The 23,739-nt window shown below is 46.9% G+C and overlaps 1 protein-coding gene across 4 annotated transcripts in view; it reads left to right on the forward strand.

The window, feature by feature from the left end:
- The window catches only part of d4 (double PHD fingers d4), a 256,653-nt gene extending 233,458 nt beyond the window's left edge, over nt 1-23,195 (forward strand). For all 4 annotated transcript variants that reach the window (XR_011507607.1, XM_070522729.1, XM_070522731.1 and 1 more), the window contains one exon: nt 23,037-23,195. Coding sequence is in view for 3 of the 4 variants with exons in the window: in XM_070522729.1 (XP_070378830.1) it covers nt 23,037-23,159 (123 nt within the window). In the remaining variant the exon portion in view is untranslated. The remainder of the gene's footprint in view (nt 1-23,036) is intronic.
- The last annotated feature ends 544 nt before the right edge of the window (nt 23,196-23,739 follow it).

The raw sequence follows: 23,739 nt of genomic DNA on the forward strand, positions 1-23,739 counted from the left end.
ATACCTACCTGGTCTTCCACCCTTGTCAGTATCTCTTGCAACTACAGTCGACTCCCGTTAATACGAAGCTCACGGGGACCGCAAAAAACTTTGAAATAAACGAACTTCCAATTAAGCACAAAATACAAAAAACAGCACTTTATTTGTGGCGAAATCAAGTATTTTCTCTAAGAAAAATAGTCGGACATCTTGCTTTGCTTCTTCTTGCCGAATCATGCTGCTGAAAGCAAGTTCCGCAGGCTGTAGATGTGGCAAAGCGCTTCTTCCGCGTTACCTTCAGCGGCAAAGAAGTGCTCCGCGAGAGCAAGGCTCGCAGCTACATCGGCAGCCTTAGGTTGCAGCTCGCCTTCAACGTCGTCACTTTCCTGGGTCGCTTCCTGGCGCTGAATAATCTCTACAATTTCGCTATCCGTCAGCGCACCGCACGTTTCGACCCCCTTGTCTATGGCGACGTAATCTTCAAAATTGACGTCCCCGAGAGCATCACCAAAATCAGTGCCGTCAAGCCCGCTTGTTGACGCTTCCTCCGCTGAAATTTCAGAGGCATCCTCCGAAGAAGCTGCCACAAAACCGCAAGCTCTGAAGCAGTTTGCGATTGTTGCTTGCTTCACACGATCCCATGCTCGCGCCAACATGTGGATGGCACTAAGCAGGCTCACCTCGTACTTTGTGGAGCTATCCATACACAAAATCATGCGCTCGAGGAGGTGCCGCCTGTACAGGACTTTAACATTCTTGATGATGCCTTGGTTCATTGGTTGCAAAACAGACGTTGTGTTTGCAGGCAAAAATGCGAGGCGTATTGCACTCAAGGCAGGCACATTCACGTGAGCACTACAGTGATCAACAAGGAACAACACCTTGCGGTTCGAAGCAGCAAACTTGCGGTCCAATTTGCTTATCCAGCTCTTGAAGATTTCGGCCGTCATCCACGCTTTTTTGTTCGCCTCATAGTCCACAGGCAGTGTCTTCACGCCTTTAAAACATCTCGGCTTCGCAGCTTTCCCGATCACAAGTAGCCGACATCGTTCCGTGCCAGTCATGTTTGCTGCGATCAGCACCGACACTCTTTCCTTGCTGCGTTTGCCCCCAGCAGTCATCGTCCTTGAATCTCAGGGTCTTCTCTGGTAGAAGCCGATAGAAGAGTGCAGTCTCACTTGCATTGAAGATGTCTTCCGGTCTGTATTCGGTGAGATATTCACGCAGCTTTCCGTCCTTCCACGTGGCGCATGTTTCCTGTTAACGGACGCCTTTTCACCACACACGCTCTTGAAAACCAGGTCACGGCGATCTTTAAAGCGCGTCAGCCATCCATCTGACGAAACAAAGTCATCGATCCCCAACATTGCTGCAAGCGTTTGGGCTTTCATCGCAACGATGTCTCCGCTGAGAGGAAGTTTGTTGCTCCTGGCCTCCCTAATCCAAACCAGCAGAGCCTCCTCCAACTCTGGGTAAGCACCGGTGCGCATTCGCTTCCGAGAAGTCTTGAACTTGTTGTTCTCAAATGCATCCATTATTGTGCGCTTGTTTTTGATGTAGTTTGAGAGCGTGTTCGGCTTGATCCCGTACTTCCGCGCTATGTCTTGTTTGGCGGCACCTCCCTTCTCACTTCCTTCAAAACCTCGGCTTTCGTTGCCAGGTCGAGCGTGCGATAAGAGCCACGGTTTGCTATGGCTATAAACTGCGCAACTAGGTACAGTCAATTCCGAATCACCAGTGGAGCAACCTAGCCCGCCTAGCCTACGAGCTACCCGCACAACGGCGCTCGACCAATACACGCCTCGACATACGCTGCACACGCTGCAAGACTAATCTCGCACAATCTCGCCACTGCCAGTATGCAGCGCTGCGTGCAACTATGACACCCGCGTGGCCTCCGCGACCAGCTCCGGCCACGCGCGGCAGCCGCACGTGGCCTCCGGCGGGAGCCGCATCGCCTTCCGCCGGAGTTGATCGCGGAGGCCACGGCAGCCGTCGCAATGAATAATCGCGCTGCTCCAAGAAGGATGGCGTTGCGGGCGGCTGCGGTGGCGATGACACCAATGCGGAGCACGGAACTGTTGCAACACTTGAAAAATTGCACATTCTACCAAAGAATGACAGTCACCTCGAGGATCCCGGCTGCAAATTAACTTCCAATTAAACAACATTACTGAATGAGGACTTCGAGTTATCGAGCGATTTCTTCTATAGGACTACATGCAAAACTGACGGGACCAGCACTTCACTTCTAATTAACCGACAATTCCAATTAAGCGGCTTCGAATTATTGGGAGTCGACTGTATGTAGATGACGGCACAGTGCTCTTTGCTCCGTCTGAACTCTTAGTTCGCCGCCGTACACTACCACTGCCGTTCGCCGTCCTCGAGTTCAAAGTTGGCGCCTCTCTCATGTGTGTCTCAAACCCATCAGCTGAACCAATTACTTTATGCCGCCGTGAAAGCCTTGGCAGAGCAGAGCCACTGACCTCATCTTCAATATTTGACACGATGGACGACTCCGCTTATATTGCTGCTCTCGAGGCATCGCGTCCACAGTCACTACCGCGTTCTTTTACGCCAGCTATTGCCAGTGACCTTACGACGACGCAGCGCAACGAACTTCTTCGCTTGCTCCAAGGTTTCTCTTCCTCTATTGATTGCCAAGCAACATCACTCGGTCGCACAACGACTGTTTCGCACACTATCGACACTGGGAGCCATGCACCGATTCGACAGCGTCCCTACCGAGTATCGGCGACTGAAAGACGCGTTATCAATGACCAGGTGAACGATATGCTCAATCGCGGTGTCATCCAGCCTTCAAGTGGTTCTTGGGCATCACCAGTCGTCCTAGCTAAAAAGAGACGGCACCATACGATTTTGCGTTGATTATCGAAGGCTTAACAAGATTACCCGAAAGGATGTGTACCCGTTGCCACGTATTGACGACGCACTTGACTGTTTGCAAGGAGCGGAGTTTTTTTCCTCCTTAAATCTCCTCTCTGGCTACTGGCAGGTGCCCATGGCTGACGCTGACTGTTCTAAAACCGCATTTGTAACACTAGATGGCTTGTATGAATTCACTGTGATGCCGTTCGGTCTGTGCAATGCGCCCGCCACCTTCGAACGCATGATGGACGGCATCCTACGCGGCCTGAAGTGGCATACTTGCCTTTGCTACCTCGACGACGTTGTCGTCTTTTCTCCTGATTTTCCGACCCATCTTCGGCGTTTACATCAAGTTCTAACCTGTCTCCGGAATGCTGGTCTCCAGCTTAACTTAAAAAAGTGCCGATTTGCAGCTCGAAAACTGACCATATTAGGCCACGTTGTCTCCAAAGAAGGCATTCTTCCTGATCCTGCTAAACTTCGCGCCGTATCCGAATTTCCAAAGCCCACTACCTTGAAAGCACTACGCAGCTTCATTGACCTATGCTCCTATTTTCGACGTTTCGTTCGCAATTTCGCTACAGTGATCGCACCACTTAACCAACTTCTCCAAGGCGACAATGAACTTTCTGCTTGGTCGGAAGCCTCTGATGATGCCTTTATGACTCTTCGTCACCTACTCGCGTCTCCGCCAGTCTTGCGCCATTTTGATCCAAGCGCACCTGCAGAACTTCACACCGGCGCCAGTGGTGTCGGCCTTGGTGCCGTGCTCGCACAACGCAAGAACACTAATGCAGAATACGTAGTCCCTTATGCTAGTCGTGCCCTCACGAAACCTGAGACCAATTACTCAGTCACAGAAAAAGAGTGCCTGGCTATCGTATGGGCTCTTCAAAAATTTAGTCCATATCTCCACGGTCGACGCTTTAACGTGGTGACGGATCATCACGCTCTTTGCAGGTTGTCCAACCTAAAAGACCCGTCGGGCCGCCTCGCTCGGTGGGCCCTCCGAATTCAGGAATATGATATCCGTGTAGTCTATCGCTCTGGACGCAAACACGCCGACGCCGATGCCCTCTCACGCTCCCCAGTTACTTCAGACAGCAGCACTTCTACCGACAGACATGACATCTCACTACTTGACATCCTGCACATGGCATCGGAGCAACAAAACGACCCATGGATCGTCATGATGTTCGACTTTTTGTCAAACCCTCCGGCAACTTCGGCACCTCGAGCGCTACGCCGACAGGCGCAGCATTTCACAATCCGGGACGGACTTTTATACCGATGCAACTACCACAATGACGGCCGCAAATGGCTTTTAGTAGTGCCTCGCCACCTACAACAAGAGTTCTGCTCCGCTTTTCATTCTGACCCGCAGTGTGGTCACGGCGGAGTGGCAAAAACTTACACACGGCTTCGCCTACAATATTATTGGCGAGGGATGTACACCTTCGTCCACAAATACATACGCTCCTGCATTGCCTGCCAGCGACGTAAATGTGTCCCGCATCTCTCCACCGCACCGCTCCAACCAGTTTCTTGCCCAGCTGTGCCATTTGACCGTGTCGGCATTGATATATATGGGCCTCTTGCATCTATTGGCGCTGGCAACCGATGGATTGTTGTCGCCGTAGATCATTTGACACGGTATGCTGAAACCACCGCCTTGCCTGCCGCATCAGCAAAAGACATCGCCTCGTTCATTCTAAACAACTTCGTTCTCCGCCATGGCGCACCACGTGAACTGTTGAGCGATCGGGGCCGCGTATTCCTCTCAGATGTCCTTCAGTCACTCTTATCTGAATGCCAAATTATTCACCGCACTACTACTGCTTATCATCCACAGACCAATGGCTTAACAGAACGATTCAACAGAACTCTTGGTGACATGCTATCAATGTATGTTGCATCTGATCACTCCAACTGGCACCTTGTACTTCCGTTCATCACTTACGCATATAACACTGCCTCTCAAGCCACTACTGGATTCTCACCATTTTTTCTGCTTTACGGCCGCCATCCCTCCAGCACCATTGATACGGTTCTCCCGTACCGGCCGGACCCTGCTGAATGCTCACCTGTTTCTACGGTTGCTCAGCACGCCGAGAAATGCCGCCAACTGGCCCGGTCGTTGACGTCTGCTCAACAGTGCCGCCAAAAAAAACGCCATGACCTCAATCCTCCCCCTCACCCCTTCCCCGTCGACTCACTCGTGTGGCTCTGGGTCCTGCCTGTTGCTGCTCCTGGCTTTTCGTCCAAGCTCCTCCCGAAGTACCACGGGCCCTACCGCGTGGTTGCACAAACATCACCAGTGAACTACGTGGTCGAACCCGTATCGCCATCTTCCGATCTGCGTCGTCGGGGGCGAGAGACTGTGCACATTGACCGGCTGAAGCAGTACTACGATCCGCCCACCTCTTCCTAGGTCGCCAGGATGGCTACTCTTCAATTCCGGGGGTGATTGTGGCGAAGAAGATCGGCAGGCTGAAAAGCCCCGTTGCCATCGCGTGGCTCGTACCCAGTTCGTTCGCTGGTTGCGTCCTACCTGCTGTTGCCGCGTTGGTCGCTACTTCTCTACGACCCAAATAAACCCCTTTTCATCATCATCATCAACCTGGTTACGCCCACTGCAGGGCAAAGGCCTCTCCCATATTTCTCCAACAACCCCGGTCATGTACTAATTGTGGCCATGCCGTCCCTGCAAACTTCTTAATCTCATCCGCCCACCTAACTTTCTGCCGTCCCCTGCTACGCTTCCCTTCCCTTGGAATCCAGTCCGTAACCCTTAATGACCATCGGTTATCTTCCCTCCTCATTACATGTCCTGCCCATGCCCATTTCTTTTTCTTGATTTCAGCTAAGATGTCATTAACTCGCGTTTGTTCTCTCACCCAATCTGCTCTTTTCTTATCCCTTAACGTTACACCTATCATTCTTCTTTCCATAGCTCGTTGCGTCGTCCTCAATTTGAGTAGAACCCTTTTCGTAAGCCTCCAGGTTTCTGCCCCGTAGGTGAGTACTGGTAAGACACAGCTATTATACACTTTTCTCTTGAGGGATAATGGCAACCTGCTGTTCATGATCTGAGAATACCTGCCAAACGCACCCCAGCCCATTCTTATTCTTCTGATTATTTTTGTCTCATGATCCGGATCCGCAGTCACTACCTGCCCTAAGTAGATGTATTCCCTTACGACTTCCAGTGCCTCGCTGCCTATTGTAAACTGCTGTTCTCTTCCGAGACTGTTGAACATTACTTTAGTTTTCTGCAGATTAATTTTTAGACCCACTCTTCTACTTTGCCTCTCCAGGTCAGTGAGCATGCATTGCAGTTGGTCCCCTGAGTTACTAAGCAAGGCAATATCATCAGCGAATCGCAAGTTACTAAGGTATTCTCCATTAACTTTTATCCCCATTTCTTCCCAATCCAGGTCTCTGAATACCTCCTGTAAACACGCTGTGAATAGCATCGGAGAGATCGTATCTCCCTGCCTGACGCCTTTCTTTATTGGGATTTTGTTGCTTTCTTTATGGAGGACTGTGGTGGCTGTGGAGCCGCTATAGATATTTTTCAGTATTTTTACATATGGCTCGTCTACACCCTGATTCCGTAATGCCTCCATGACTGCTGAGGTTTCGACAGAATCAAATGCCTTCTCGTAATCAATGAAAGCTATATATAAGGGTTGGTTATATTCCGCACATTTCTCTATCAACTGATTGATAGTGTGAATATGATCTATTGTTGAGTAGCCTTTACGGAATCCTGCCTGGTTCTTTGCTTGACAGAAGTCTAAGGTGTTCCTGATTCTATTTGCGATTACCTTAGTAAATAGTTTGTAGGCAACGGACAGTAAGCTGATTGGTCTATAATTTTTCAAGTCTTTGGCGTCCCCTTTCTTATGGATTAGGATTATGTTAGCGTTTTTCCAAGATTCCGGTACGCTCGACGTTATGAGGCATTGCGTATACAGGGTGGCCAGTTTCTGTAGAACAATCTGCCCACCATCCTTCAACAAATCTGCTGTTACCTGATCCTCCCCAGCTGCCTTCCCCCTTTGCATATCTCCCAAGGCTTTCTTTACTTCTTCCGGCGTTACCTGTGGGATTTCGATTTCCTCTAGACCACTTTCTCTTCCATTATCGTCGTGGGTGGCACTGGTACTGTACAAATCTCTATAGAACTCCTCAGCCACTTGTACTATTTCATCCATATTAGTAATGATATTGCCGGCTTTGTCTCTTAACGCATACATCTGATTCTTGCCAATTCCTAGTTTCTTCTTCACTGTTTTTAGGCTTCCTCCGTTCCAGAGAGCAAGTTCAATTCTATCCATATTATACTTCCTTATGTCAGCTGTCTTACGCTTGTTGATTAACTTCGAAAGTTCTGCCAGTTCTATTCTAGCTGTAGGGTTAGAGGCTTTCATACATTGGCGTTTCTTGATCAGATCTTTCGTCTCCTGCGATAGTTTACTGGTATCCTGCCTAACGGAGTTACCACCGACTTCCATTGCACACTCCTTAATGATGTCCACAAGATTGTCGTTCATTGCTTCAACACTAAGGTCCTCTTCCTGAGTTAAAGCCGAATACCTGTTCTGCAGCTTGATCTGGAATTGCTCTAATTTCCCTCTTACCGCTAACTCATTGATCGGCTTCTTATGTACCAGTTTCTTCCGTTCCCTTCTCAGGTCTAGGCTAATTCGAGTTCTTACCATCCTGTGGTCACTGCAGCGCACCTTGCCGAGCACGTCCACATCTTTTATGATGCCAGGGTTAGCGCAGAGTATGAAGTCTATTTCATTTCTAGTCTCACCGTTCGGGCCCCTCCACGTCCACTTTCGGCTATCCCGTTTGCGGAAGAAGGTATTCATTATCCTCATATTATTCTGTTCCGCAAACTCTACCAATAACTCCCCCCTGATATTCCTAGTGCCTATGCCATATTCCCCCACTGCCTTGTCTCCAGCCTCCTTTTTGCCTACCTTGGCATTAAAGTCACCCATTAGTATAGTGTATTTAGTTTTCACTCTACCCATCGCCGATTCCACGTCTTCATAGAAGCTTTCTACTTCCTGGTCATCATGACTGGATGTAGGGGCGTAGACCTGTACAATCTTCATTTTGTACCTCTTATTAAGTTTCACAACAAGACCTGCAACCCTCTCGTTAATGCTATAGAATTCCTGTATGTTACCAGCTATGTTCTTATTAATCAGGAATCCGACGCCTAGTTCCCTTCTATCTGCTAAGCCCCGGTAGCAGAGGACGTGCCCGCTTTTTAGCACTGTATATGCTTCTTTTGGCCTTCTAACTTCGCTGAGCCCTATTATATCCCATTTACAGCCCTCTAATTCCTCCAATAGCACTGCTAGACTCGCCTCACTAGATAACGTTCTAGCGTTAAACGTTGCCAGGTTCATATTCCAATGGCGGCCTGTCCGTTGCAGCGGTGGCGTAGAGGTAGAACACCCGCCACGCGTGCAAGAGGTCCGTGGTTCGAATCCCGGTGCCGGCAATTTTCCACCGGATTAAAAAAAAAAAATCCGCGTGTTGATAAAATTGCATAAACAGGCCTGGAGTGTGGCCTGATCCCGGTGACCAGAACCGGTAACGCACTCCCTCACCAGAGCAGGATTGGCCACCCTGGTGCAGTACTTGGCCACAACCTCCTATATGAACAACACAATCAAACCCCCTTTACACTGTCAATATTTGACAGATCCGAAGTGCTGGTGCAGATGACATTGTCACCCGAAAATCCAGGGCGGTCACGATTCAGCCGAGTGTCTGCTCTTCACTGCCAGTGAGGCATGCCCTGCGTGCCTTCCCCGGCGAAGGCACCCGTGACACCACACGAAGAGGTTCACTTCGCTGCTAAGTCAGGTTTCGGTTTGGTTTTGCGCTTTTTTGCTTATTTAAAATTTGGGAATTTGCAAAACAATTCTACTATTAGACGCATGACAGGGGGGTCTAGGAACCTAAATATTCTATTACCTTGACATGATAAAAAAGTCGCCGGAGTTGCACTTTAAGGGCAGTAAAAGACATGCAGTCATTTTCTTTTGGGGGGGGGGGACTGATTTTCCGGACATTTTCGCAGCTCCTAGTGAGTCCGAAAAATTGGACATTGATTGTACAAATGACTATAAGAGGACGCTTCAAATGGCCTGTGGAGCCAAATGGCCCGTGGAGCAAATGCGCGACGAAGGACTTATGCATTGAGTAATGAGCGGGAAAGGAAGTGTGCCGCTGCTTCTTTGGAGTGTGAGCTCAAAAAACAAAGTGTTGGCTGATGCTGAGATGCAGGTGTCCCTCATCCAAACCGAAATACACTCTTCAAAGCAGTGAAACACAACACTAATGTTGAATTCCAATGGCAAAGTCGGAGCAGCTGACGGACTCTGCGAGCGAGCACTCGACTCTGGCGCAGAGCAACGCCTCCAGATCCGCGAGTGGAACACAACCTGCGCTGCCGGAGCAAGGCGGAAGCGGAAGTTCTATCACAGAGTTACCCAGGATACCTTGCGTGTTGTCATTTCCTTCCGCTGTTTGCTCCTAGCACCGCCGCACCGGTCACTTGTCTCTTCAGCGCCGTTCACCTGTTGTTTATTTAAAAGTGCGGAATGGATATCTCGCCAAGCGTGCAGCAGCTTTTGCTTCCTCGCGAGTCGTGACCGGTGGCGCCTCCCAGCAGAAAAACCTGGTAAAGGAAATACGTCAAGCAGAGTTCCGGTCCACTCCGCCGATTTTGGCGGAGCAGCTTTTTCTGCTCCACGGAGTGACTCCCGCTGTGAATCGCCTCCGACTCTCTCGCTGGAACATCTTACTCCCGCCCTCACTCTGCCATTGGAACAAACTTGCTCCGAAACGAGCAGAAAAACTTGCTCCAACTCCGCCATTGGAATTCAACATAAGACATGTGCGCGGGCTGAGAGTATGTCAGGACAGTTGAGGTTGACTTACCAACTGTTGAGAGAGAATCTCACTTGTGACAATGTTCAGGCCTCATACCAATGAGCTTGCTATCAGTTGATAAAAATAGCTTATGTTCAAAAATATTTGCTTCTGTATGTATCTCCTTTTTATTTGTATTTGAGAATGTTCAACTCAATTTGCAATGGTTTGTGCAATTTTTTAAAGATATTTTATTCGGTGCACATTTTACTAACCCCTCTTTTCCGTCTTATTTTTTAATAAAGTAAACACTAGTTCTTACCATCCAAACTGGATTAAGTCGTTTTTATATTTTTTTAACATATTTACTAGAGAGTGGCAGCATCGGGTCACATGGTGTCAACCCGTCTTGACATAAAACGAAGTTCTGTGTCACTCAGGCAATTTTGCAAAGGCACTCGAGGAAAACCTGGAAAACTCAGAAAATTTGGAATTGTCAACTTGGTAGACACCCTGGTTAAGAAAACCATTAGGATTTTTTGGAAAGAAAGATTTCCATTTGAAGGAAAATTAACCTTGGTCCAGAGCTGTTGCTCTATCATCTGAGCTAGCCAGAAGTTTTGCAGGAGTACAGGGTGTGGCTGAATAAATCTACAGCTCAAAAGCACAGGAGGGGATTCCATGAAAGATTGAACATCCATACTCCTTAATATTTTTTGTATGTGATGTAGGAATATTCAAACTGTATGAACCAAAAATATTATTCCCAATAAGCGTTCCCAGCACACACAAAAAAGGATATCTGAAGGTCGTGCCGTGGCCGTCCTGCTACTGCTTACTCCAATATTTTCCGACTTACGGCCGAATTCAAGCTACAGAAGTTGTGTCGAAAACCTTTTCTGCTCATTTTTGTATGCTTAAATACAAAAAAGTTCCACATGTATTTTATGCTGTCCACAAAAAAAAAAGTATTTAATAATTCCGAATGTGGTCTCGATAAGTTTAGATAAGTTTTGTCACTTTGATGTGCCTTTGCGCATTTTCTATTTAGCACAGAAGCTTGAAAAGAGTGTCGAATAGAGGACGTTGCCTTTGAAATATTACTGCAAAAGATTGTATTTCTAAAAAAAATTAAAGATGAAAAAAAAAGGTAAATGGTCAAGTTTTTTTAAAACAAAGCTTATCCTGAGAAAATGAAATACCGTATTTACTTGCATAATGATCGCACATTTTTGTTTAAAAAAATTGATGGAAATAGAAAAAAAAAATGTTTCTTTTCATCCCACGTTTACTGTGGAATGACAGCAGGTCAACAAATAGGCAGCTGCCACTGTATGTAGTGCAGGACACCAAAACAAAAATGGGGGCCGGCAAAGCAGGCTGAATGCGATTTTTTTCTTCTCGTGAGTACATTAAGTGCGTTGAAACAGTTTTTTCCATATCAGTGATGAATAATATTGTTAATATCGGCAAGTTTGTGGCAATAACATAGCCATATTCACTTTGAGGGGACAGAAACAGATGAGCGCACTTAGCCGCCAGTGACATAGAAACACATGGTGGGCATGCTGTGGAAATTGTGGCATTTGTCTACAGTACTATCCTAATATGGCACGTTTCCACTAAGGGTGGACGAATATCTTAGCTGTGTTACAAGCATCAGCGTATGAATAGGGTACACTTCTAATGTATCAGTGTAAACATGGCTACTATCGTTGCTGCTCGCGATTTGTTGCGTGCCCACGAGTGCAGACTAGAAGAATCGAAAGGCACCTTTTTTGTTGTTGTTGTTAACCACAACCATTATAAAACCTGCACATAATAAAGGCAAGTTTGGTTGTAGCTTTCTTTTTTGTCATGGAAGTACGGAAAGTGATGAAAGGAATGAAATGGGGCATCTGCTTAAGGGGGGATGAGGGTCTTGAAAACTTTTTTTTTATTTCGTAACATATCTTCCTGAAAATTGGCATGCAGATATATCTTTGAATGCTGATCCCAAATATATATTCAGATTTTATATATATCATCTATAAATGAAGATATTGCAAAATAATTCATCCCACATAGGTCTTTTCTTACGGGCCATTATGATAATTTTTTAATTAAAAAAACTAGTTTCAAAGAATGGCTGTCATTTCCAAGGGCCCACTGCACATCCTAAAGCTAAAGAAATTTTTAAAAAGTGATCATATAGGTCATGAATGAATAACAAAGTAGGAAGAAAAAAAACAATGCGGGAGTAATTAGCTTACATCTGACCTAATTGCTAGTCTAATGGGTTTAATGAAAAATGGAAAGCTTTAGGATGTAGTTGAGGTTTTACTGAAAAAAATGATACCTAATTCAATAAAATCAGTTGATGCAAACATTATGAAAAGTTCTGTAAGGCAAAGGCATTTGATCGAAAAAGCAAAGCTGAGAAAATTGCATTCAAAGTTTTGCTTACTCTGCCACTTTTGTTTACCTATCACAGGGAAAAATTTAATGCTTTAGCATGCAGCCCAGTCATTACTGAACACAATAACACCAAACTCAAAGAAATCTGTTCATGTAAAGATTGTGAAAACCTCTGTATTGCATTGGTACTTGGCAAAAAAAAAAAAAGCTCAGAAAGTCGTCTTTACTTGCTGCGCCGACGTTCATTAGCTCGAACTTGCGGAAAGTCGCGGACTTCTTCGCCAATGAAGTTTTAATGTTGTCTGCGTACTTTGCACGCCCCGCGCACTCCGCGCAAAACACCGCGTCGAAGCGTTGAGCACGCGAGCTCGGTTCAGCCGCGTCCGTCGGCACCGAAGCGGCGTTCGGAAACGCCGAAGTCGACGTTAGGCTTAGGTCAGCCGGCTCGGCCGCTTCCGACGACACGGAATCCGAAGCGACTTGCAGCGTTTCAAAAGTTAGCATTTTCGACGGGCTTAGTCTAGGCGCATCCACCGGCACTGCAGAGACTTGCGGTAACACCGAAGTTGACACCGATCGGGACTGTCCAGCCGCGTCCACCGGCGAAGCTGTTGTTGGCGAGCTCACTCCAGCCGCATCCACCAAGGCCACAGCCATATCTCTATGCCACAGCAGCTTGCGGCATCACCGAAGCTGTAGTTCTCGACGATGTAGCGCTCTTATTCCATGCGCGCCTCTTTTTGCTGACTGCTTTTCGCGTGCTTGCTTTCAAGCGCGCGTCTCGCGCCATCGTGACACGCGGAACAAAGACACCAGGCATGCAAAAGCAAGAAATTCGTGGTTAAAAGAGGCGACTCAATAGCCAAAATATCTACAAGAACGATAAAGAAAAAGGCAGAACGAAAAATACAAGAGAATTTTGCGCGGAATGCGAAAAATGACGTGCGCGCCGGCGAAAGCAGACGACGCGAAGGAGTCGAACAACGCGGCCGCGGGGCCGCGGCAGGCGAAGCATGCGTCACGGCCAATCAGAGGGCTGCGCCTCGGGGAGGCGCCCGCTTCACCCAATCAGCGGCTGTCTCGCGACGATTTCGCTCTTGAGAACGGGTGCTTGGGGTGCCGATCGCTCCGCTGCACGAGGGTCTACAGCGCGCCGAGGGGCGCCAGAATGGAGAGCGGGAAACCAGCTTTCAAACGAGACCAAGATGGCGCCGATCGGTTCGCGTCGCGCGGAGCTACGGCAGCTTGAAAATGAGGCAAATCTTCGCGCTTGGCGTTCAATTTCGGCTCACCGACGTTTCTAAATTGCCGTTTTTTTAATACTTCGAGTAGGAATTGAGCCATAATATTTTGTAGAGGCATAGTTGGGACATTAAAGACTTCAAAAACGCAATTTTTGAAAATTGCCATTTTTGACCATTTTTCGCGATTTCAAGACCCGCGTCCCCCCTTAAGAATGTTTGGTGCATGCAGACCGCTTGGTTTGTCTTGAAGTCGTTTGCGTAGCATTCGACAGGTGGTAAGCCAAATGGTAAATTGATCATTATGCGGCTGCGTAATGATTGATTTCGAGAGGAGTCCTCTCGAAAGGTGGAGCAATAAATTTTTCTAGTTCAATTGCCAAACTTTCCATTTTGGAAACGTGTATGGATCTCCTCCATGTTTCTTTCAACAACGTCATCCTTGAGGGTGTAGCTATTGCACAATCCCCTTGTTGGGCAGTCTCATACATGCAGGCTGCCCTAGGCATTCACTGGCATCATCTGTAATGCTGTCTTGTTTCAAGCACCTTTCAATATTTTTTTTCTGAACCCCGCAATAACGGTGGATTGTTTTCAACTTTTCTTGTTGCCGAAGAGAATTTTGTGTGTGTACAGCAAGTTGGGTCAAGTGAGTGAAAGTTGGGCACAAAGATGTCTGCTTCCCTCACAGCATGAGCATGTTGACTGACTTGACAACAGAGTCTGTAATGTTCTTGGCCTCAAAATAGAATCCATATCACAAGGCTCGTCAGGGGCTATTAACTCTTGTGCCAGAAATGCACAAGTAGTCGTGTCGCCAGTGTCAGATGAATGAACTGGACTCGGTAAATGTAGGTCCACCCATGTGTTGAATGTGTGATGTGCTTGATTTACTCGCTTCAATGTTCGCCTGACATGGTGAGCAGCACGAGGTCTCACAAATGCGACTTCGTTTGGGGCGCTCATGTGCTGTTCTGTGGTTTGCACATTGTGAGGTAGCCAGTACTAATCTGGAGCCTGTGCCCCTCATAGCTAGGGTTCTGCGTTATCCGAGTTTCTACTAAAAACAATAAAATGCCGAGTTTTTTTTCCTTTTAGTGTGATTTACCTTTTAGTTTCGTTCATGCTCCCCAAAAAGGGCATGATATCCAAAGGAAATTTTTTATTTATGCACATTTACAATAGCAGAACTGTTTACCAGCAATACTTTATTCTGATATCTAAGTAGAACCTCGTTGATTCGAAGTCCGTCGGACCGCGAAAAATCATCGAATTAACCGGGTTTTCGAATTATCAAAAATAGACGAAAAACGAGAAATAAATGTACGAAATGTGGCTGTATCAACACTGCACCGTTATTTCGCCCGAAAAACGGCCACTTGAAGTACCGTATTTGCACTATTGTAAGGCGACTCGAATCGCGTGACAGGAAAAAAGAAAAAGGAGAGCATACTTGAGGGCGCATTCGATAACGAAAATTTACTAGTAGCTGACATGGTCACTGGACTACTCATCTTCACTAGTGTTGCCATCCTCGTCGTTGCTACGGTCCCACAGCGCGTCGTCGTCCCGCGAAATTTCACATTTGGCAAACGACCGCACCACGACATGTTGTGGAACAGCAGCCCACGCCGAAAGCACCCAACCACACGCAGCCGTCAGGGAAGCTCTTTTGACAGGTCCGGTTGGCGTAATTTCGCGGTCTTCTGCCGCCAACCACTCGTACTCACGGTGGAGCAGGTTCTTAAAAGGCGAAGATCCGGGCTTGTTTCATGACCATGTCGCACTTCACTGGCAGGTACCGATTGCGCATTTCAGCGACGTACGCCGCAAGCTTAGCCTACAGCTCCGGAAAGCGTCCAGACTTCGGCACGTGGGAAATTCCTCACTTGCCGTCACAGGTGAAAATTTCGCTTTGCTGCAGTCGCCACTCTCGCACTGCCTGTTCAGAAACATCGAACTTGCGGCCCGCTGCGCAGTGATTTGTTTCTTCGGCGTAAAGGATGGCAGCCCTCTTGAACGCTGCTGTGAATGAGTGCCAAATGATTAGTGGGCCTGGAGCACACATGACAACTGAGGAAGCATAGAAGTAGCACGTAGCTGGCAATCAAGTGGAACACGTCAAACTATACAGAAAGCTAAGCGTAACAGGCAAAGAAAAACCCGCGAGCAGTGCTCTTCCATGAACTCTCGATACTCCCCGCAAGCGCTGCCATTGTGAGGGTGCCGCCGTGAATGGAACAGCGGCGCTTCCATCAACTATCGACACCCCCTCATGAGTGTTGCGTGCACTGTAAAACTCTCAAAAATGTTTGAAAACCCCTCCCGAAAAGCGAACAAACACTCGGTATAGCGGGAAGCTGCGGGTAGGGCCACAGAGCAAACATAAAATTCTAACTAGTACGTTGTAGCTCCCGTTGGTCTCGCTTCTTTGGCGGTGCCATGTTTTGGTTTCGATTGTAAGTCGACCCCCCCCCCCCCACTTCAGATTTTCAAATAAAAAAAAAGTGGTCGACTTACGATCGTGTAAATACGGTAGTCATCGATGCGTGACTGCTTGGCGCGGTAGTTAGCCGCACTCCTCCAGTCTGCTTACAGTGCGCCGCAATTCCCTGTTACCGCCGCGAATCACGGAGGCACGGAAAAAATCACGGAGGCCATGGTTTAAACTGACGTATATTCCGGATATGGGCACGCTGGCTGTTCAAATTATCCGGCAAAATTTGCCTGCTAACTGTTGGGACCGCCGAAAACCTTCGAAATACGCGGGATTTCGAATAAACCGAGTTAAATTAACGAGGTTTTAGTACATATTTTACCAATGTTGGGATTGGTCATTGCACCGCACTCTTTCCGATTTACAGAACTAAAAATCAATGTTTGTGCCAGATACAAGAAAACCTGTTAGATCCAGTGCCCCATAGTAAAACAGCAACAAAAAAAGCTGCCCATATTTGCCAAACGATGTCAGTTTCGGCTTCACATTTGTGTTCATGATTTGAGAGGGGTACAATCGATGTCCATTATTCCAGCCTTGAAGGGAACAATGAGATTCATCAAAATTATCCAGTGGATCAAACTAAAGAAGAGTCAGAAAAAATGCCAAAACACACCGCTGATTTATTTGTCAGTATTTGCTCCTATTTCAACATATCTATGAATCAAATGCGCACCCACTTCAGTACAAAACCAACCTGGGAATGACATAGAGCTAATAAACAAAGCAGAAACTGAATGCAGGCCTGATTATTTAGCGAGAAAAATGTAGTGTGCCTCCAATTCTGGCAATAAGATGTAAAACCAGTGAACCTTCACAGAAGGGAAATAGATTTGCTTAATTTTCTCAAGCCGCTTTCATGCGTAAGGCTTGGGCTTGACCGCTGAGCTTCGGTGGTACCAAGACAGCAGAAGCATGACAACACACTGCTGAATAACAAGTACAACTACAGCTACCAAAAGATTCGCTTGGAAGCAGGCTAGTTACAAACGAGATGCTTGCCGGGGTTTTGAGGTGAACTGAACACAGACAGGGCATAACAAAGGAGAGGAACAGGATGTTTACCTGGGGCCCTTACTTCATTCTGGCTCCCAGTCTTCTCTGGCATTCGCCAGCCGTGCCAATTTCGACAACACCGACTTGTTCTTTGCTTTGCTCTAAGAGGCGCGGGGCTCCGTGGTCACGTGATGGTCTATGTTTGTGATCACTTTGTAAGAGGGTTGTGCCCCCACGGGGAAAGAAGTCTGGCTCTCTGCATAGAAAGAGATGAAGAAGGTGTCTGCTTTCCTTGTTTCCATGGCACCTGTAGGAGCGCGGGAAATATGAACCTTCATAATTCTCACAATGTCTATTGTCATCACTTTCAGACAGCACTTTATCGCTAGTATCTGTGAAGAGCCACAACTTATAATTCTCAGTGTAGTCCATAGCAAGTAATATATTCTGTATTTAGCAAATGATTCCATAATAATCGCAAACGGGATGCTGCCCCTTGCCTAGAATAGCCAATTCACTAATTTGTCCTGTGGCGCATGCCGGAACACCAAGGACACCAGGCCTGATTTGTTGCCAGGTATAATAACTTATCTTTTGAGGGATGTTTTGTGTTGTCAGGATTGGGGGCTCAATCCCATCGCTCGTGGTCCTTTGCCAAGATTGGAGTACGACATGAATTCGAAGGTAGCTGGCCCATGCCATCGTCCAACTTATTTACGCTGAGGACGTCGATGAAGTGAAGAACTGCTTCTCATCGAGAACGAGGAATAAGGGTTTATTTACAGAAATTAAATCAGTCTAACATGACTGCTTGAGAAAAAGAGTGTCAATCCAACATGACTGCACGAGAGAAGTGTCTCAGTCTAGCATGACTGCTCAAGAGAAGTGTCCAGCATTCGCACAACAACAGTTTTTATACACTCGGTCCGCCGGCCATACGAGGCGGCGACTCTTCGTTTACTCATCGCCAACTTGCTGCCGCTCCGCAGAACAGTTTACGTACACAAAGGCACACACATTCCGATGCCCAAACGACGGCGTTGGAGGGGTGCCGTTCCGGGAAGTATCGGTGCCAATCGTGGGTAGCACGTTGTCTTGCGTCATGCCGAGGCATGGGAAGCACCAAAATACGGCTTTCCCGCGGCAGCTTGTCCATGCGTATCAGATCAGGTCCGCGCTGGAGAACTCCGGAACCATTGTTCGCACACCGAACTCGTTCCGTCACAATGTCGATGGGGCTGGTGGAAGGAGGCGGTTTTCGGCACAAAGGCCGCTTCTTCGAACGCCTCCTAGCTGCAGCGACGGTGAGGGGGAGATGCGCATCGTGTCGCCCAGTCGTAACTGGGTGGCAATCTTGCCTTGCAGCTCGCCATTCTTAACAGTGGGGGATGCGCGTCATGTCGCCCAGTCGTAACTGGGTGGCAACCTTGCCTTGCAGCTCGCCATTCTTAACAGTATCCAGACTGAAAGCAGCTTGTCATCATTCTGATATCGTCTTCACGCTATGCGAAAACTCGTTTTGTCGCTTTTAGTACCACTATCCATGGTTGCCCTCTTGTGATGGCAATGGCGATGACACTGGCTAGGCTGACTCTGATGGTGGGCTGTCGCGAATGTGTTTTGGTTTTGGTTTAGTATCGAATTGCATCGCCCAAGCTGGATAAATTTTCCTGGAAAAGAAATAATCAGAATGGTCGTGTTAGAATTGGGTAAACACGGTAACAATTCACAGTGGGCTACCTTTTTCTCTGTGATATCTTCCTGGCGCAGGCCAACGACAAACATTTTCAACGGAAGATTATGTGTGCTCGACACACTCACTGTACCCTAAGCACTGTCATGGTGGAGGCTTTCGAGTCTCTACTGCAACCACCATTGTGGTCAAGCGCATGTGTGATCACTAGTCAAGTTTGATTTATCCGGCAACGGCTAGTTTCAGGATCAAAATAATGAAAGTTCATGGCATAGAAATGTATGCCATGGACCTTCCAGCCGGAATTTTTTAATTAACTGGAGCCAATAGGGGCTGCGACCTGGTCAAGCTGTTCTGACAGACAGCATTTTGTCACAGTCCTCCTTTCTGTATCTTTGACAGAATGAAAATAAAACTTGATTGAACTGGAGCCAAATTAACAAAAGTAGACTTCATCTGAATGACTCACTGGTTTACTTCAAGCTGTGAGGAATGTTTCCCTGCTCAAAACGTGGCTACTTTTTTGCAGAGACGGTATAGTACTCTCGGGAGCTGTTGATCAGTTCACAGTCGTGTACAGTGTCAAGCATGCAGTTGACCTCTGCACCAGTGTTTGTTGCAAATGCGCCATTCCATTGACTCAGCAACACCCACAGGCAAGGAGACAGTACACGTCATGCAGAAGGGTCGACTATGCATCCAACTGTTTGTTTAAATTTTTCTTTAGGAATGTCAACGTAATGATCAAGTTGTGCAAGATGTTTGTTGTAACAAAAGCTGCATTCAGTTTCTTGATATTTTTTATGGCATGGTCACATGATCACAAATCAAGGCCCCGAAATTCTGAGTTTTGTGGGTAAATCCAATTCTTAAACATTTAACGGTATAGCGTTAAGGAACCCGTGTCACAGAAAATCTGGCGTCGGTGTCCTGCATCCACCATCCAGTGTCGGACATTGTTTCTGCAAAATGATTTTCGAACCACCCATACCTAGGCCCTCCATGTGGTGCAAGGAATTTACCGAAATAATTGAATTTCTCAAGCAAAAATATGTGGAAGAATTGTAAACTATGACTTACACACAACCTACAGACATGACAGCTCTCAGATTGTAATTTCACTATACAATAAAACATAATTCTGTTAAGCAAAAACTCAAAGAAACCCCTTTTCCAGCGTTTGTACCATTCACAGACCAGCCACGGCGTCCGCCATTTAGACGCGCCGGCGCGTGGGTGTCTTAGAGGCCAAGGAGCGGCGCGCCCGGTTCTCTGCAATACCTCCAGCTGGCGCTCGCCTCCACCGCATCATGGCCCTTGCAAGAGGCCTCATTTCTACCACAAAGCCCGCCTTTGTGCATAGTGTTTATAGCCAGCATTTCCCGGTAAACATTGCATACATATGCTCTAGTTGCTGGGAAGCCGGGAAGTGTGAGAAGCAGTCGGGGATCTGTGAATGCTATCGCATTCCACTCTTAAAGGCGAAGCTTAAGCTTCCTCCAAATTTTTTTACCTGCAAGTGTTTTCAAAATTTCACTGGATTAAACTGAAAAGACAGAATCCTACTCTTAACACATTTTTTTGGTAAGTTAAAACCCAGAAAATAATTTTTAATGTCGCTCATCTCAGTTTCAGGTGTGTTGCAGTGCGTGTCTACTCTTCTCCACGCCGTGAGAGTGTTATGTAACCCTTGGGAGTTGGTATAGTGGATGTAGTCCAAGCACAAGACCATACACAATACAACCCTGTAGTGGTAGGGGGAATGTTTACCTAACATTGTGCACAACAGTTATAGCTATAGGAGCTTTCAGGCCACCAACATTATGTTCACACAGCTTACTAGACGAGGCGCTGCATTTATTTGGAGCTTGCAGAACTTCACTGAAGAAAGGTGGACAAGATTTTGGCATTAATTGATGAGCCCTGGTTCTGATGGGGTCTGAATTAAGTGAAGAGATACCAGTAGGCATGCTGACAGTGCTCTGCTTTAAATCACAAGGTTTGTGTTCCACGTTTGTTTCAGCAGCACTACACAGGCACTGAAAGCTTTAGCATCCTTTGACTGATTATGAAATGTTTTCATTCGATATATTTATTGCAGTGAAATCTCAATTATACGAATCTTACGGGGTCACAAAAAATATTCGTATTAGCCGAAATTTGTATCATCGAAACAATTAAAAGTAGCTAAATTAAAGAGTCAGAGGTGAACTCACTCGGATTCACTCAAACTCACTCACTCTGAACTCACTCACTCAAATTGCCCGGACATTGCAGTAGAATAAGAAACCAAAACCGAGTTTACGGCATTGTCAACGAACTACCATCAGATGCCGCCTCATCGCCATCACATGATGTCAACAGAGCATGTTTTCGTGAAGATTGCTGTTGCTGTGGCTTTGGGTTCATTTTGCACTCGACTGCGATCTGGAGTGGTATTCTTGGTCGTTCACTTTCGGAGACACTGTCCGTTTGGCAAGATTTTGTGTGACTCGGCATTGGATGCGTTGGCGTATGTATGACTGCCAGCGTTGCTGACTCTGTGCCAAGCTTGCTATCTGCGCGCAGTACCAGGTACACTGTCGGCCGCATACTTAGACTCGTCCAGTGCAGAGTCATGTAAAGTCTCACGAAACTGATAGCAGTATCTCTGAATGTGATCGCTCAAGAGTACCACCCCTGTATGCTTGGTACCTGTGGCCAGTCAAACACAAATGTCATATACAATGTACCGCTTTAATTATGAAACCTCATTAAAAAATATTCGTTCTGTCAAGGTAAATTTTCATTAGTGAATTGGGGGCCTGTTGCATTATGATCCATGTGAACTTTTATTTTCTTACCTTAGACCCGCGAAAATTGAGTGCACATTAGGTTCGAGGGTGCATTAGATAAGGGTAAATAGGGTGTCTAAATCCCAGCCTTGCAGAGCTGTATCTAAGCTTCCGGAAACATGAAAGCGGCAGCCGAAAAAAATTATAGCACCTCCTTCATCCGTGCCTTGGCGGCGTGCGTGACGGCGTGACGATGTGCGCGTGACCGTGTGCACAAGCGCTCAGAGGTAAACAAGTCTATTTGTGCACCCTGGTGAGCAAAAACGCAATTTTCAAAGGCTTTGGGCTACTCCATGGAGATGGATGGCAGCACACCTGGGCAACCAGTAGTGTTGAGTACATCAAGCATAAGAATGGCATTGTACATGCACATCAAAAACAGTGCGAGACGGATCAGTGGCGCTGTGTACCTAGATGGCACAAAGGGGTTAAGGATCTCCTCCGGCTGTACAGCACCTTGCTGTGTGTGCATTTTACCATCTGCATGAGGTGATAGCATTGTGAAGCATGGCAGAAAATAATTGAACTGTATATTATGGGTGTGGATTAAATTTGGTATATAACTTGATGTTTTTGTTCAAGTAAAGGCGACATCAGAAGAAGTTTGGTCGCAGCTGAGATGAGTACAAGCAGACCCCTCAGCTAGGCATGAAAATGTGCATCAGTTGCGAAAAGACTGCAATGCTTGCTTTGTATGGACCAAACGTGCAGCTCTAAAAAAATGTCCCCCGGCCAGTTTCTTTCCCATGTGGCATCAGGGGAAATATCTGTTGAGGTGAGGTTTCTCTTAGGTCGGATTGTCTTCCAAAAGTTGAGGTCTCGCAATATCGGAGCACTTGGCCAGTAGTGTGTACATGCATATTTTACCAGTAGGTACCCGCAGCAGCATCTACCTCTAACAGCCATGGCAGGTGGTCTACTTTTATTTTATCTCTTTTCCATTTGCCCGGTTATTTCTACATTCCGACGGAGCATAATTAATTCCTGCCATGCTTCTTTCTGGCTTCATTTTCTGTGTCTTGGTGTGGTTGTGAATAACAAAAGATCCTATGTACTTATCCTTCTTGCTCATGGCTGCCGTGGTTGGGGCACCTGGAGTCTCAACAGGGCCTACTTTCACGATGAGAACCCCCCCCTATTGAGGAAGGTTTATTGGCCATTTAACTGTTCCCGAGATAACATATTACTTGACGGCTGCAGTTTGCTGTCAAGTAATATCTAATTAAGGAAGTAAAAGTAATTAGCCGTCGTGAGAGTGAGGGGTTCTGGTACATTCCCAGGCAAGATTATAAATAGTATGTGCGCCCAGATATTGAAGGAAGAAGACGAAGCTATCGCCATGGTATAGCCCAGCATGTCTTATGTTGTGCCCGCACTTTGCTTTTCCTTTATAAAGAATATGAGGTATGTCGCAGGCTTAATCCCTCCTCCATAATTAATTCTACAGTTCGAAGATAAAAGACGGACGTGTTCTTTTTGGCTTCATATGGCTGTTGCTGAATATAGCGCCCCTCATTTTTGCTCATACAGTGTGCTCATCTGTGAAGGTTGCCCCTTGCGCCAGAGCTAACCGTGGTGTGTGTGTGTGTGTGTGGCTGCAGGCCTGTGGAGCTGCCATCTGTGCGTGGAAGAGTACGGCCGCGTGGAGCATCGGCCATCCACAGCTGGAAGTTCTCCCTGAGCCGCAGCAGAAACTGCCGCACACATGCTCAAACAGTGCTTGAAGATAATAAAGGTCCCAGAGACATTGCTTGCTCAAACTGCTTCCTTTTTGGCCCAAGCAAAGCAGCCGGAGTAACCAGCTGCTAAAGAAAAAAAGATTTCGGCAGAACCCATCTCACAATGACTGTTAACAGTAATTCAGTCAAATACACTTATAACGATCCCGGATGTAATGATCCATCGGTTATAACAACCACATTTCAGTACATTTACGATTTTCTTACCCAACCTATTGAAACTGCTTTCCAGATACAATGAACATTTCTGAAATAGCTGTACTGTTACAACTAGAACTCCAAACCCGGTCAAGGTAAGAAGAGAGTGCATGCTAAGTTCGAAAGCATGGAAGTGCCACCAAACTGGGCGCACGGCAGTGTGTGCCCGTTACAATCAAACTGCGATGATGATACACAGCTTGATGGAACATGATTATAACGGCACGTTTTGAGGATAGGACACAGAAAGAATGCACATAGGGCAGTCGCCAATTTAGAGTATTGGTGTAAATAGACAACCAGGAGTGGCCAGAGAGAAACAGAGGCAGCGATGCAAAGAATGGAAACAAAAAAGACCCTGGAGGTT

This window comes from Dermacentor albipictus, chromosome 7, assembly GCF_038994185.2.
Source record: "Dermacentor albipictus isolate Rhodes 1998 colony chromosome 7, USDA_Dalb.pri_finalv2, whole genome shotgun sequence".
Lineage (NCBI taxonomy): Eukaryota > Metazoa > Arthropoda > Arachnida > Ixodida > Ixodidae > Dermacentor > Dermacentor albipictus.